At 48.0% G+C, this 15,927-nt stretch overlaps 1 protein-coding gene across 2 annotated transcripts in view; it reads left to right on the top strand.

Annotated features, from left to right (window-relative positions):
• Positions 1–10,354: 10,354 nt before the first annotated feature.
• The window catches only part of mag (myelin associated glycoprotein), a gene marked incomplete at both ends in the record, with an annotated part of 7,216 nt that continues 1,643 nt past the window's right edge, over positions 10,355–15,927 (top strand). For both annotated transcript variants that reach the window (XM_084445112.1, XM_084445111.1), the window contains 7 exons: positions 10,355–10,400; positions 11,163–11,531; positions 11,772–12,068; positions 12,665–12,922; positions 13,559–13,819; positions 14,710–15,012; positions 15,816–15,915. In XM_084445112.1, the coding sequence (XP_084301238.1) occupies positions 10,355–10,400; positions 11,163–11,531; positions 11,772–12,068; positions 12,665–12,922; positions 13,559–13,819; positions 14,710–15,012; positions 15,816–15,915 (1,634 nt within the window). The remainder of the gene's footprint in view (positions 10,401–11,162; positions 11,532–11,771; positions 12,069–12,664; positions 12,923–13,558; positions 13,820–14,709; positions 15,013–15,815; positions 15,916–15,927) is intronic.

The raw sequence follows: 15,927 nt of genomic DNA, 5'->3' as shown, positions 1-15,927 counted from the left end.
CATTCATGCAGAGCAAAGATCCTTTGTTTGGCTGTGATCCATAGTTGACTGACCAACAGAAATCTGACACTAGATAGATAGATAGATAGATAGATAGATAGATGGATCCATCCATCCATCCATCCATCCATCCATCCATCCATCCATACATACATACATACATACATACATACATACATTCGAGATACATTTGTTTGAGATACATTCATAAAACTAGAAAGGGTGCTCAGAGAGCACAGGCCTCCACCCATGAATGCATTTTGTTGGTGTAATCAAGTTTAAATGGTTCAACTCACTCCTCAGTATAAATATCACCCACTTGCACCATTGAAGAGTAGGCTTTTTGGCAGCATAACTGTAGTGGTGTCCATGACAGGTGGTCATGTGTGAATGCAGATCAGAGGGCCTGGGTATGATGCCAGCGTGGGCAAGTTACAGGAGGAAGTGACACTGAGGGCCGATGCACTAACACCTGTTAGACCAGCAATGTTGAATGTGTAAGTGGATAAAATAATCAGACAGTGATTCATGGATAAGAAAGCAGCAAGGTCTCTCTGCTCCTGTGTCTTTTTTCACAGAATATCAGAGTGCATTTAGTAGGGGTAGGGTACACGAAAACCTCAATAGTAAATAATGTTTACACATTTATTAAATTATAAATATAATTTACAAACTAAAAAAAACTAGTTGAGATGGTTAAACTCGCCCCTCGGTATAAATATTGCTGGTTAACTGGTAGTGGTGTTGATTAGAGGTGGTCATATGTGAATGCAAATCATGTACAGCCTTTCATATCCCCTACATGCATGGAAAGATATGAAAATATTGTTTGAGTAAACAGCAAATAAATTGGATATCTATCTATCTAAAGCTGAATTGGTCACGGTTTGATAATATTGTTTGCGAAAACAGCAATAAAGTCAATATCTATCTAAAGCTGGATTGGTTAGGATTTGAACCCACACTTCAACAGCTCTAGATTATAAGAGCAGCACCCTAACCACTTGGCCACACCCAGCATGGTAAACCCAGCAGAAGACCTGAAGATTAAGTGAATGAAGAGAGCATGGGCAGCCAAGTTTAGTTTTAATTTGTCTATCCGTCCAGTGATTTCGATCGGCTCCAAAACTTAATGAGTTCTAAATTGGCCCATGCTTCAACCCCTCCACCAAGTTTCATGAAAATTAGTCTGGTAGTTTTTGCGTAGTCTTAAATAACGAACAAACAAACAAACAAATAAACTAACACACGTGACCAAAAACATAGACATCAGCCCTAGCGGTTGATGGAGGCGGAGGCAATCAGATACGTACTGTATTAACAAGAACATAACTGTCCCCCTGGCAGTGGCATATAATTGGATAACTGCTTCAAATATGGGCCTGTCAAAGTGGGATCCATGGACGATCTTTTTTCACTGATCAGCATATTTGAGAAATAGAATGATGTGGGGGTAGATTTTATTCCAGATTACAGTTGCATTAAGGTCCCTAAATTGGGTTAAAGCTGGCACTGGTTTGGGAATAGAAATTCCCTCGGGAGTAAAATCCCATGTTACACAGGGACAGCAGACAATCAGGCCAATAATCCAGATTATTTTCAATCCAATTACAGGGTTATATGGCCATACTGATGAACATCATTTATGTCTCATCCTGGTGTGAGACTGGGTCATCTGCAAGGTCAGAATTGACCAGATGTAGGCCTGCTAGATCTTTGGAGTATTGTAAAATGGGTACTGACATATTACAATATACAGTAGCTCAATGGGGAGAATTGTAAGATTGACCTCAAGCGCGTATCACACTAATAGTTACTCAGAATCACAAACCTTGGAACGTGGGCTACAGGCCTGTAAAGCCTAATTTATACTTCATAAAACGGCTCATGTCTCATGGCTCTTGGTTGCCATGGAATGGAAGCTAAAGACAATGCCCAGGCATTCCATTCCATGGCAACCAAGAGCCATGAGACATGAGCCATGAGCCATTTTATGAAGTATAAATTAGGCTTAAGATGGCAGTCATATATGGGAGGTTTTCCAGTGTCTTTGCTGTCTCGTAACTGTCTATGCATTGACATATTAGAGCCGTCCTCACTGTGAAGACGACCAGAGGACAATAGGTCCTTTATCTCTGTGTTGTTGTTCTCTGACCGCTGTCGGTCCTGGCCGTCTCCAGCTCCAGCTCCCAGCATCCTGGTCCTTGGCACAGAGACACACCTGCAGGATCAACCCTGTGGTACCGGAGCTGTTTCCCAGAGCCTCCTTAGCCAGGGTATACCTTAACCTTAAAAGGCTCTGGGAAACGACGCACCACCTAGAGGGGGACCTTACGACGTATCTTATGGTGAACGTAGCACTACGATGGCTCTGGGAAATGGGGCCCAGATCAGGCCCGCCCTCACAGTCTCCAGCAGAGAGTGGAGATGGAGCGGGACGCTGTGTTTGTGTGATGATGGTAGTTATGACAACGTCTGGAGCACAAACCAGATTGGTGTACAGGTGCCATGTTCCAAAAACAATTAGCGGATAGATGTGAGTAAGAGAACAAGCAGAGATGTTGGGTCACTCTAGAAACGAGAGGTGCAACAACGAGAGAGAGAGAGAGAGAGAGAGAGGGAGAGAGAGAGAGAGAGAGAGAGGGAGAGAGAGAGAGAAAGAGAGAAATGGGAGAGAAAGAACAAGAGCAGAGAGAAAAGGGGATTGTTGTGATTAAAAGACAATTATCTGTGCCCATTGACTTCCCAGTGTTGTGTGGTGTCAGGCTCGGGCTTTGCTGTCCTGTTCTCCCAGCATGCCTTGGGGGACAATGGCCACTGTGTCAGGGGGTGTGTGGGGTGGAGGGAGTGTGCGTGTGTGTGTGTGTGTGGGAGGGGTGGGGAGGCTGTGTTCAGGCCGTAGCGAGCACTAGCTCCCTATCCCATTGTTTTCTCACGCTCCGTCCAGAGTAGGGTTAGGAGATGTGTTGTGTACTTATTATTATCCCATAATAATAAGTACTATATTATAAATTGACTCATGTCAATTGCCTTTTTTTAGCATTTTTTTGGCCCCCTCTTTCAAAATGTCACCCTTCCTGGGAGCTGCCTCAAAGTCAAGTGCTTGAGCCAAATGCTCTAATATAATGAAGCCAATACGAAGTCCTGCACCTGCTGTCATACCTTCTAGTTTAAGTTGCCAAACTGGGACAAACATTTTGAGATGGAGCCTACGGCACAGTTGCCAACAGTCCTTTGGGAATCTAGCCATCATTTTTGTCCCTCACGCTGTGGTGACCGGTTTGTGATTGTCGGCCATGACCGTTCCGCCATCCCTCCATGGTGAATTAGAGCTGTCTTCAACTAAGGACAGGTCTGTGGACCACAGGACATGGGATGTCCAGCAACCCGTAGTGTAGATGTTTTACATTTGACATTTTAATAATTTAGCAGACGCTTCTATCCATATCGACTTACGATAACATACATACATACGATACATTTGTCTCTAGAGTAGGTGAAGTGAACCAACTGTGCATCCCCAGATAGCAAGCGGATCTGGGCCATATACAGGCCAGATCTGGCCCTTGTGGCTTAGTTCCGGCCCATATATGGCCCAGAATAATTACACATCCGCTTGCTATCTGGGCAGTCACGGTCAGTAAATGCCTGTGGCGTAGATGCCATGACGTGTTGTTGGAGGGACTCTAGCCTCAGACACAAGTTCAGAATGGTTCACTCACAGGCCTCAGACACAAGTTCAGAATGGTTCACTCACAGGTCAGCGTCAGCCAGGGGTCATCTACTGTCCATCTTCAGCACAAGCTGAAGGCATCGCTGGCATCGGAACAGTAAAGACCTTTTGCCTGATACTGCCGGCAATACTGCAGTCAAGAGTTCCATTCAGAAATGTATAAGAAATGTAGAAATTTGATTTATATGCATTTATATGCATCTACAAGTCTAGGTGTTTCTAATCCCTTTAACCCTTAATTATTCATGCAGTCATGGGATATGATTGAAATTAAATGGATAACTTGTACGGGTAAATATTCCAGCTGAATATAACTTGTCGTTGTACCACATTTATCCAACGAGGGATCAAGGCAGACTCTTCTATCTGAAAAGAAAAGGAAATTCATCTCATTTTTCTGCTCGTCCATCCCCTCATCTTCTCCCCCAAGATCCTTGCTTGCCCTTCGGAGCGGTGACCCCAGAAATAAACAAGGACACCCACTCCATCAATCCAAAATGGAGGGAACATGTCCAGGTCCACCCATTGTAAACCACAAAACGGACATGCTGGAGTGGAGCGGCCGCAGGGCTCGAGGCCTCACCCATATCTGTTGGGGCGATATGGAAACAGTGCCGGCCATTGTGGGCCAGCCGAGTGTGGGGTGTGAATTTATGAATGGCTGGGCCTGAAGACGAAGGCTCAGAACAATGCTGGAACACTGAAGGGCTGATTTCCATATGGGGCGGTGGTGGCGGTGGTGGATGGGGGCTGTCCAGGGGTGGGGGTGGGGCGGTCTGTCAATCCCGTTGGGGCTTGGTACAGAAAGTGGCGAGAGGTCTTGGTGGTAGCGGGGTGGTGCGACGCTTAGCGTGTTGTGCTTGTGTGTGAGTCCGTCGCAGGCTGTTGGCTGATATAGCAGGCCAGGAGAGGAGTTGAACGTTGACGTTTACCTACACAGGTGAGTAGCATCGCTGCAGCATTGATGGGTTTTTGATCATAGTGATACCTGGTTGGTGTGTGTGTGTGTGTGTGTGCGTGCACGTGTGTGTAAGTGTGTGTATTGCTTCTGCGTCTTTTGAATTTTTGAATATGAAATATTTAATATGAAATGTGACTTTTAAGATAGCAGAATGGTGAGGATGTGAATCAGCAAATGAGAAAACAAGCAAGTGATTAAGTGTGTGTGTGTGTGTGTGTTTGTGTGTGTGTTTTGCGGAGGCTGCTGATCTTGCTGTCTAGCTGTCATCTCATAATTACAGGACAGATTTTCCACCCTCTGCCATGTGGAGACGAGCTCCTGTTTGCATTTTAATATCTCACCCCAGCTACACTGAAATCTCAACCGCTTCAGATCATTTCAAAAAACAATTTTGTCCTTAGTGATTTGTTGGCTTTTTGTGTGATAATTCTGGCCATCACTTGTCTGGCTTTCACACATATTTTTCTAGAAAAAAAATGTATTTGTATTTTGAAGTTTTAAAGATGGGTCTAGATCAGGAGATATATACTTTTTTTTTTTAGTCCCTTTATCTTCCAGTTCCCTTGAATTGCTTACTGCCCTGGTTTGCCCTTTTTCCAAACCCCGTCATTACACTGATGGTGGAAAGGGTCCTAATCAAACCCTGCTCCTATAGAAGGAGCCAGTCTGCCGGCAGCTCCTTTCGGGGGATTAGGAATGCAGCATGTTTAGACGCGGTGAGGATACTGGCCTCTCGTCTCCAGGCCTGAGCAGGCGACAGCTCTGTTTGGCGCCCCCTGCTGGTCTTGCCGGAAGAGAGCGTGCCGTGTGATGAGCGAGGCGGCCTGTGGCTCTGCCATCTGCCCTCTGCTCCGGGGAGCGGACCGCACCGCTGAACTGGGCCAGAGACACGGGGCTGCCAAGATACACACTGAGGAAAAACAAAACAAAAACACAGCAACAACAACAACTAGAAATGCCCGCATACATGGACACACCCACTATGAGACCCGCTCACACTCACATTCAGACACACACACACACACACACACACACAAACACACACAGTCGCACTCACATGCAAATATACACATAGTTATGTGTAGACACACACGCATGATTAGTGATAAGTCTGATCCTTGTGAATTTCGTGGTATTTCAGACATTTTTATGTGAACCTCTTGACAAGAATCTATTGGAGCGGTTGACGTCTGCCGTCCAAGGGTTCTGTCCTCTGAGAGGGTTGAAACCCTGCCTCAGCAGTCCCTCGGAGAGACTGTGACAGCATGGTAGCATGCCTGTATGTTTATTTGTGTGTGTGTGTGTGTGTGTGTATGTGGAGCCTTGCGTGTGGTGTGTAGGAGGGGGAGCGGGCGTGTTTTAAGACCATCTGCTCAGAATGTTTTAGTGGCGGAACGTAGCTTGTGGACCAGCGCGCGTCAGAAGCAAACAGCAACGCAAGCTGTGAGAGCGCCTGTTCCGGAAAAAATTCCTCCAGTTTGTCCCTGACACAATGGTCAGTGTTCCGTGTACAGGGTTCCCTCTATTCCTCTCAGTGACCACACACACACACACACACACACACACATACACACACACACACACACACACACACGGCAGAGTGTATGATATTAACAAGACAAGTGATCTTGGCTTCTCCCTGCAGCCCAGTGGGTGGGTGGTGTGTATGGTCAGTCCTTCTGATATGTCGACTTTGTTCATGGTCAATGTGTCTCAAGGGTGTTATGGCCTGTTTCAGCCTCAGTGAGACAAATGGTTGTGGTGTGTCACAGAAAACGTGATATATTAAATTGTAGAGGAGATTAAAATGGTTATTATTGCTGAAGGCTATTGTGTTCGTACAGTGCGTACATTGTCAGGAGCTGCCAATATCCAGAGCAAACATTAATTGGGGCGGGCCAAAACAAATGAAGAGAGCTTCTACTGTAGTTTACAGGCAGAGAATATCAGCTTAGAACTAATGTTGTTAGAGCAGAGTAAGGTGTTGTAGACCTAGACTCACACAACCCACAGTACTTCTACTGCACACTGCTGTGTGATTAGTGTAGGAGCGCACGTTTGGCATCGGAAGGACTCTCCCCCTAGTGTTTCTGGCAGACACACTCACACGCACAAACACGCACATACACACATGCACACACACACGCACGCACACACACACACACGCTTGTGTAAATGCACACGCGCACACACACACATACACAAACACACACAATGACCATATAGCATGAGGAAAGTTTGCTTTGTCTCCATGGAGTGGAGTAAGAGCGAGGGGGGAGGGGGGGGTTGATGGGGTGGGGGGGGGGGGGGGGGGGGTCACACTGCTGCTGAGTCCACAGTGAGCAGTGTGTTGGCTCGCCGTGCTCCCCGTGCGTGTGTGGGGGGCTGTGGCACGCCACGTATTCGTTTGTACACGGCTCCAGACTGTGAATGCTGTATTCACTCCTCCAAACCCCACCCCGCCCTGTCCCACTCAATCCATCCTCAAGGGTTCGCTACATGTGTTTGTGCAGGGATTCCCTAGAAAGACATCCATTACTTGGAGAATGCCATCACTTTGGCCCCTGGCCTAATGGCTTTTGCAGACAGTGACTCATACAATACCACATGTCCTAAAGGAGGAAAGTTGGTTCCACTTGGGAATAGACTGATTCTTTGTCGTGTTTATGTGAAGTAGGAGTTGTTCTTTACTGCCAGCCATCATACAGGATGCCCACTAGGCATGCCTTCGCTGGGAAAATATTTAATTTGAGTCAAGTGTGTGTGTGTCCACGCGATATATCAGTCTCAGGGAACATTATTAACTGCAGACTTATCACCCAAATCAAACCCCCGGATCAAGTATTGATGGTTCATGTTTACTTTAGTACGTTGGCTAGTTTAGGTTCAAGGTTGGTATGTTAGTTAAATCAGGTTCAAGTTAGGTTCAATTTTACATTAAAACTAGTCTGACTCAACGAATATAGGTTCTGGGGATAAGCCTTGTCATTTGTTTATAACTGACCAATCAGTGGCGGTGAAATATGTTGTCCTCCCAATCAGATTCAATCTAGACTACGCGAATCAACAAAAACCTACAGTTAGCAACCGCTCCATTGAAGACGATTGTGATTGGTTTAATTAAGATATACACAGTTTTTCTCTTTATTCCCCAGCGCTGGCACAACATAAACAAAATGTGGAGATATGTCTGGCTATGCGACACTACATTAACATTAACGTATTCCTTATCAGATGCAATAGGAATGGCTATCAAAATCTATTCAAGGATGTTTTTTTGCTTGTCCTGAGGTAGGTTTAAGACATAATGTACATAGATACTGTAAATGTTTCTCTGCACAGCCACATCAATCATGGTGATATAATGACTCAACATTAAGCTCTAGCAAGACTCCTTGTCCTAAGTGGATAGAAAGTCAGCTAGTGTTACAGTGGCTTGGGAGTTTGAGAGTCAAGTCCTTATCCTGGGCTCTGTGACAGACTGAGAGTCACCTAACGAGCAAGAGGGGAGGGGGCAGAGGAGAGGAATGCACGGAGTGGGCCTCGGAGCACGGAGAGAAATTTCTGAATGCATATTCAAAACTGCCCACGGCACACATTCAACACAGACTAGACCTGACACAGTCTCTCTCCTCCCCCCTCTCCCTCTCTGTCCCTCTGTCTTCCCCGGTCCTGTCCCCTGGCACAGAACCTGACCGGCAGCAGACTCTCGTCCCGAGGAGAAAGAGAACCAGGGAGAACCAGGGAGAACCAGGGGGAACCAGGGAGAAGCGCGGAGCCGTGCCGGGAAGAGGAGAGGCGAGAGGGAGGCGGAGCCTGGCGCTGAGGCTGGTGTGAGGCAAGTGTCCTGAGGCGTCTGTCCGTGCGCTTGCTCTGTGTCCGCGCCGTTTGTCTGCCAATCAATAGTGCTGTTGTTGTTGTGGTGGTGGTGGTGGTGTCAGTGCCTCTGCTGCCCTGGTTGTTCTCCTCTGCCCCCCCTCCCTCACTAATAGCTGATGCATGGCCTCTCAACTAAGACATAGCCCCCCTAGCCCCCCCCCCCCTCCTCTCTGGCCGTTTGGGTCGTGCAGATGGAGGAGCTTGATCCAATGTTTGAGAACAGTTAGGATCTACCTGGCTAGAGAGGCTCATGGTTCAGCATAATGGCACGAAGCCAATAACAAGGCGCTCTCATTTCTTATCAAGAGCTTGAGGGGGAGGTGTGTGTGTGTGTTTGTGTGTGTGTGTGTGTGTGTGTGTGTGTGTGTGTGTGTGTGTATGTATGTGCGCGTAAGCTCTCAAGTCAGTCCGAAAACGTGCTGTTTGTTTGAGATGGGGATTGCATTTTGGCACAGCCAAGAATAACCTGTCCCACTCCCAAGGCTAAAGAGAATTTGCCCTTGATTTTCCATATAGAACAAGGCTTATCAGCGCTCTGTCTAGGGACTTTCCAATGTGTGTTAATCATAGAGCTCTCAAACACAATCTACTCCTAGGCCCACCATCTGCGGCCGCCGGCTGCTCTGACGTGTGTGTGTGTGTGTGTGTGTGTATGTGTGTGTGTGTGTGTGTGTGTGTGGGGGGGGGCTTACGTCTCTGCCTCCATAGCATCATGCAGGACTCTGACATAAAGGAGTGAAGACACGCAGACTGGTAGATACAGTCCAAACAACCGTTGGATCAAACTAGGAGGGTGACGCCACTCTATGGAGGAGTGGGGTCCGGGCTGGTGTGTCACGGTGTTGGACAGTCCAACAGTGACCGTCTGTCAAAAGGCCAGGCGCTTACGTCTCATTCTCATAATAAGTGATTATGTTCTGCAACCACTCACACTGTGGGTCTGTGAGGGGGTGCCTCTGTGTGTGTGTGTGTGTGTGTGTGTGTACGTGTGTCACCATTTCTCTGTGCCAGCTTAGGAGAGCGTGCGTCGCTCTCAGGGCTGATGTCATCGCTAGATACTGATGTCACTTGTTTTCTTTTTTTTTTTGCAGAAAAGTTGAGGGAAAGGGCTGTGGAGTTGTCTGGGTTTGATTGGGTGCCCTCTAGTGAGCTGACACCTCTACTACTACTGCTACTGCCAAGCAGAGAAACTCTGTCTTCTGCCTGCTTTTCCCTCCCATCCGCAATTCAAGGTGATCCACCATTTTACACTACATCTTTTGTCCTTGTTCACTATGATAGAGTTCAGGATAATGTAACAAACAAAACTGAAACATAAAATTGTTATTTACAAATTGATAGTTAAAGGTAGGGTAGGCGATTTTGGAGAAACCAGAGAAGAGTAAACTAGATTTTGAAAAATAGAACTAACAAAATCGACGCCCCTCCCTTCAGACCTTCCTCCAAAGCCACTCCTCCAAACTGGGGGGAAACAAATGACACTCGCTAGGCAGGTAGGTAGGTTGACAGGCAGGTAAGCCATCCAATCATTTCAAGGTGGCACCTTGACATGATTGGGCTGACTTACAGTCCTGAGACTTCCACAGATTATGAATTTTTATTTTTTATTTTAGCGTCTGCACTAAAATAAAAAGCACTTTATTTATTCCATACTGCCGGGATGTAAAGAGAATTGCAAAAAAAAAAGTGAGCCAAATCTGAGCCATATCGCCTACCCCACCTTTAACTGCGTTCCCTTGTGTGTGTTCCAGAGGTCTATGGTCCAAGGTTAACCAGGGACTATGTGGTGTTTGGAGCTGCTTCTGCCACTGTTGCTAATCATCAAAGGTAACATGATCACAATCTTCTTCCCTCCTGATGATGTGACGGCCAACCGTGCCAACAAAGTATTGAGAGTTTGAACGTCAACATTGCTAAATGCCGTAAGAGCTTGCCTACTTTAATTATGGCACGCCTAACAAGATAGTACCAGGCACACTCTAGCTGCACTGTGCCAGAGAGCTGCCCTGCTGTTGCAGTGCCACAGGACGTCTGGCTGGGCTCGGTTCCGGCCCGGTCCTCTCAGACAGAGGTGGCGCCGCTGGGCTGGTGAACAGATGCTTCCCACGCGGGGCGTCGTCTTCTCTTTGCTCGCCATCCCGCCCACTGCTGCGGCTTCTCTTGGACGGACTCCACCGTTCTCTCCCTCTCCCTGTGCATACTCTCTCTCACTGATCTCACCAGGCATGTTTCAGGTCCACGCAGAACGCTCATCCGCCCCAGAATGCTTTTAGTGATCGAGTGAAGCTGCTGGAAAACTACATGTGGTTTCAGATTCAGATTCGGAAAACTTGATTGTCTGTCGTGACAGAAAATGGTCTTAGACTGGCTCAACAATAAACACAAATTAACACAACACAACAACAGACAGTACATTCCTAAAACCAGCACAGGGAATCATTAAAAATAAGCATAAAATTTTGAGATTTTCAGATTTGCTCAGTGAGTCTTTCATCATCTTTCATCATCCTCTCTCTCTCTCTCTCTCTCTCTTTCTCTCTCTCTCTCTTTCTTTCTCTCTCTCTCTCTCTCTCTCTCTCTCTGTGTCAGATGTCAGCACCCAGTGGCATGTGTGGGTACCTCGGGACATCTCCGCCATGACCAACTCCTGCGTGGTCATCCCGTGCACCTTCATGTACCCGTCGGCAATCAGGCCGTACCGCGGAATCCACGGCATCTGGTACTTTGGCCAGCCGTACCCTCAGCTCTTCCCCCCCGTGGTGTTCAAGTCGCGCACGGACGTGGTGCACGAGAGCTACAAGGGCCGCACCAAGCTACTGGGCGACCTCACCCACAGGAACTGCACCCTGCTGATCAGTAGCGTTGGCACAGAGCACTCCGGGAGGTACTACTTCCGTGCTGACCTAGGGGGCGCCAACATCTACACCTACCCAGACTTCTCTGAGCTCAAGGTTCTGGGTAAGCCGGGCGGAGGTGGCTGTTTTTCAAAAGAAAATGTTCCCCTATCAGTACGCATATATGTTTGATACAAAATATGAACGTGTAAAAGCCTTTTATAAATAAAGATTACTCTATAAATAAAGATTATTATTTTAATTTAAACGCCTTTTAACATCCTTCTCGTAAATGAAGTTGCCTAACCTGAGGAGTCCATCTAGCTCACACTTTCCAATCCTCACCTCAACCCTGTCCGTTCAGAGCAACCCACCATCGACATGCCCGAGGAGATCGTCAGCGATGAGAGCCTGGAACTGACCTGCTACGCTCCGGACAACTGCCCGGAGATGACCCCGGAGATCCAGTGGATGTACACCGACTACCTGCCCGACCCCGAGTTCACGTCCGACTCCCTGGAGGACGGGAACACGGCGGTGCTGTCCAGCACGCTGACCTTCACCCCTGGGCCCATGCACAACGGCCAGCTGCTAGGCTGCAGGGTGTTCTACCCCAACACCACCCTGGCCTACGAGAGGCTCGTCTCCCTCGACGTCAAGTGTAGGTCGCCCCAGGGCAGACGGGAGTGGACGACTCAGAGTGGTTCATTTTGTTACACAATGGCTGTGGATGAGATGAGCAACCCCCCCCCCCTCTCGCCTTCTCCCCTCCCCTGTAATAGCGCTCTGAAGCATTGAAATATAGCATCTTGAAAGGTGCTATATGAATAAAAAAAAATTGGTTATTTTTATTGATATTATTATTATTATTGTTGTTGTTACCTCTGCCCCAGCAACAGCGCAGGGTCAGAGGTAATGTTTTCGGTGGCGTGTGTACATCTGTACGTACGTCTGTCAGCAAAATTCCTGGACCGATTTTCATAAAATTCGGTGGAAGGGTGTGGCATGGGTGAGCCTAGAACCCATTCAATTTTGGAACGGATCCGAATTACGAGGCGGGGCACAAGCCACCTAAACATGGCCGGCCATTCACCACAATTCATTTTTTTACATTTCCACAAATGTACCCCCCGTCCTCCCCTCTCCCTCCCTCCCTCCCTCCCTCCCCTCTCCCTCCCTCACCCCTCCCTCCCTCCCTCCCTCCCTCCCTCCCTCCCTGTCCTCTCCCTCTATCCCTCCCTCCCTCCCTGTCCCCAGACGCCCCTCGGTCGGTGTGGGTCAATGTGTCCACCGAGGTGATGGAGGGGAGCTCGGTGACGCTGCACTGCGAGGTGGACAGCAACCCCCCTCCCAGGATCTCCTGGCTGTTCGGGGACCAGGAGCTGCTGTGGGACACGGCGTCCAACGCCTCGCTGTCCCTGGAGGACCTCAGCCCCGCCCAGGAGGGCGTCTACACCTGCATCGGGGACAACGGCTACGGGGTCATGAACACCTCCATGTACCTGGCCATCAAGTGTGAGTGTCCCGGCGAGGACGAGGAGGACCATGATTAGACGCACCTTCCTCTTGATTTCATCACCGTTTTCAGGATTAACCTAGCTCTTCATACTAGGGGTGCACGATATATCGTCAATCATATCGGTATCGGCCAATGTTAGTCATTTTTTCATATATCGGTATCGGTCCGATGTGCAAAACAGGTCCGATGTGAACAGCCGATAATTATTTCCGTCTAGCTGCTGTTGTGTGTTGTTTTTGAGATGAAACAATGTGGTAAATCTATGATTTATCGGCTTTTCTGAATGTTTTGGAAATAGATACAAGTGTTTCCATGTGTTTTTCAGTATATACAACATTTGACTATCATAGAAACTTGTTTTCATACAGAACATATCGACATCGGTAAATATCGGTTATCGGCCATGACAGCAACGTTAATATCGGTTACCAGTATCGGCCAAAATGTTCATATCAGTGCATCCCTACTTCCTACCCTCCTTCTCTCTCTCGTTTACATTGCTCCCCTACTTCCTGTACCCCTTAGGCTCTCCTTACCTACCCCTCCCCGTATTTCACCGTCTCTCTCTCTGTCCTCCCCTGTCTCCTTCCTTATCTCCTCTCTCCTCGACCCCCTCCCTCCCTCTCCGGCAGATCCCCCTCGGGAGCCCTGGGTCAACGGCTCTCTGACTGTGCTGGAGGGCTCCTCGCTGTTCCTCCACTGCAGCACGCAGGGCAGCCCGGCGCCCACGCTCACCTGGCTGAAGGACGGCGAGCTGGTGGGCACCATCACGGCGGAGGCGCTGTCCGTGTTGGAGCTGCTGGAGGTCACGCCCCAGGGGGACGGTCACTACCGCTGCCTGGCCGAGAACGAGCACGGCAGGGCCAGCAGCTCCCTCAATGTCACCGTGGAGTGTGAGTGGAAGATTGGATATTGTTTATTATATATGTATATTGTTAATTTCACACTCTTTGTATTACAACTACTACTACATATCACACCCTTTAACCATGTACACTGTACATATCACACTCTTTAACCATGTACACTGTACATACCACACTCTTTAACCATGTACACTGTACATATCACACTCTTTAACCAAGTATACTGTACATTTCACACTCTTCAACTATGTACTAGTAAATATCACACTCGTTAACCACTAGTACATATCACACTATTTAACCATATACTAGTACATATCACACTCTTTAACCATATACTAGTACATATCACACTCTTTAACCATATACTAGTACATATCACACTCGTTAACCATATACTAGTACATATCACACTCTTTAACCATATACTAGTAAATATCACACTCGTTAACCATATACTAGTACATATCACACTCTTTAACCATATACTAGTACATATCACACTTTAACCATGTAAACTGTACATTTGACACTCTTAACCATGTACTAATGTAACCGGGACTAGAAAATGAATGGGGGCTGTAATCCTAATCTAGAGGCAGGCTAATCTTATGCGCACACATAAGACGAATACGCGAAGAATCGTGTCACGATGTGCCAAATCATACTCTACACCCTTAACTGTACATACTATATTCACTACTCCATTCTACACCGTAATATACCACCATGATTTACCCTTCCGTAAAGCGCTGTAGTGCCCCATAGCGGGCTACGCTGCGCCACACCGAACTTCCTGTCGTTGTCCACCCCGTCACATACACCCCTCACCCCTGTCACATACAGGCCTCACCATTGTCCCATACTGGCCTCACCCCTGTCACATACGGGCCTCACCTCTGTCACCCCTCTTCCAGACGCCCCCGTGTTCCTGGAGGAGTCCAAGTGCACGGTGGTGAGAGAGGGGGTCCAGTGTGTCTGCATGGCCACCGGGAACCCCGAGCCCACCATCGAGTTCTACCTGCCCGACGTCAACGTCACCATCAACGTGACGGACAAGCGCTACAACTACTACGTGCACACGGACGGGCACACGTCCACGGGCATGATCAAGCTGAGGGAGAAGGGCGAGCGGGCTGGGAACGGCGGCCCCAACGTGCACTGCAGCGTCTCCAACATGTACGGCACAGAGAGCGTCCACCTGGAGCTGCAGCAGGAGAGTGAGTACGCTGACGGGCAGACAGATGGGCAGACAGACAGACAGGCAGACAGACAGGCAGAAAGACAGACAGACAGACAGACAGACAGGCAGACAGACAGACAGACAGACAGACAGACAGACAGACAGGCAGACAGGCAGACAGGCAGACAGGCAGACAGACAGGCAGGCAGACAGACAGCAGGAGAGTGAGTACTCAGATGGGCAGACAGACAGACAGACAGATAGGTACTCAGACAGGCAGATAGGAAGACAGCAGGAGAATGAGTACAGAGAGACAGACAGGCAGACAGACAGACGGAAGGGCAGACAGACAGACCAACAAATAGGTACTGCGACAGACAGATAGACAGACAGCAGGTGATTGAGTACTCAGTTACACAGACAGACAGACCAGCAGGCAGACAGACAGTTTGCTGTTTGCAGTCTGCCAAATGAAAGCCATGGACAATACAATACATTAGAATACAGAATTCTGTTAATCTAACTTCAAGTCAAGTCGGACAAGTCAAACTGATTCAAAACATGGTTAACCAACTTCAATGAGAGAACTTGTCCCGCGTGAATCTGAACACATGTAGGATAGAGTAAGGACCATGAACTGGCAGAGCAGCCTAAATGCAGCCTGACTAAATAAACTAAAGTACAATTTTCCGCGTCAAAAATGCATCAGTTACAGCATGCAGACTAGAATCTTGTGCTCATATACAGGAAGTAACTATAAGCTTCGGTGGGCGTTGTGCTCACCGTTAGGCTACTGTCCGTGTCCGGCCTCTTCATCACGCTGCATCTGTCTGGTTTCAGAGAAGTACATGATGGCTGTGATAGTAGGCACCATCGGAGGCGTGGCGGTCATAGCCTTCATCATCGCGGCGGTCAGATACGTGGGCCACAACAACAAGAAGTGAGTATACCA

Source organism: Borostomias antarcticus (assembly GCF_949987555.1).
Source record: "Borostomias antarcticus genome assembly, chromosome: 10".
NCBI lineage: Eukaryota > Metazoa > Chordata > Actinopteri > Stomiiformes > Stomiidae > Borostomias > Borostomias antarcticus.
Note: the sequence above shows the minus strand (reverse complement) of the source record. Positions and strands in the feature narration are given on the sequence as shown.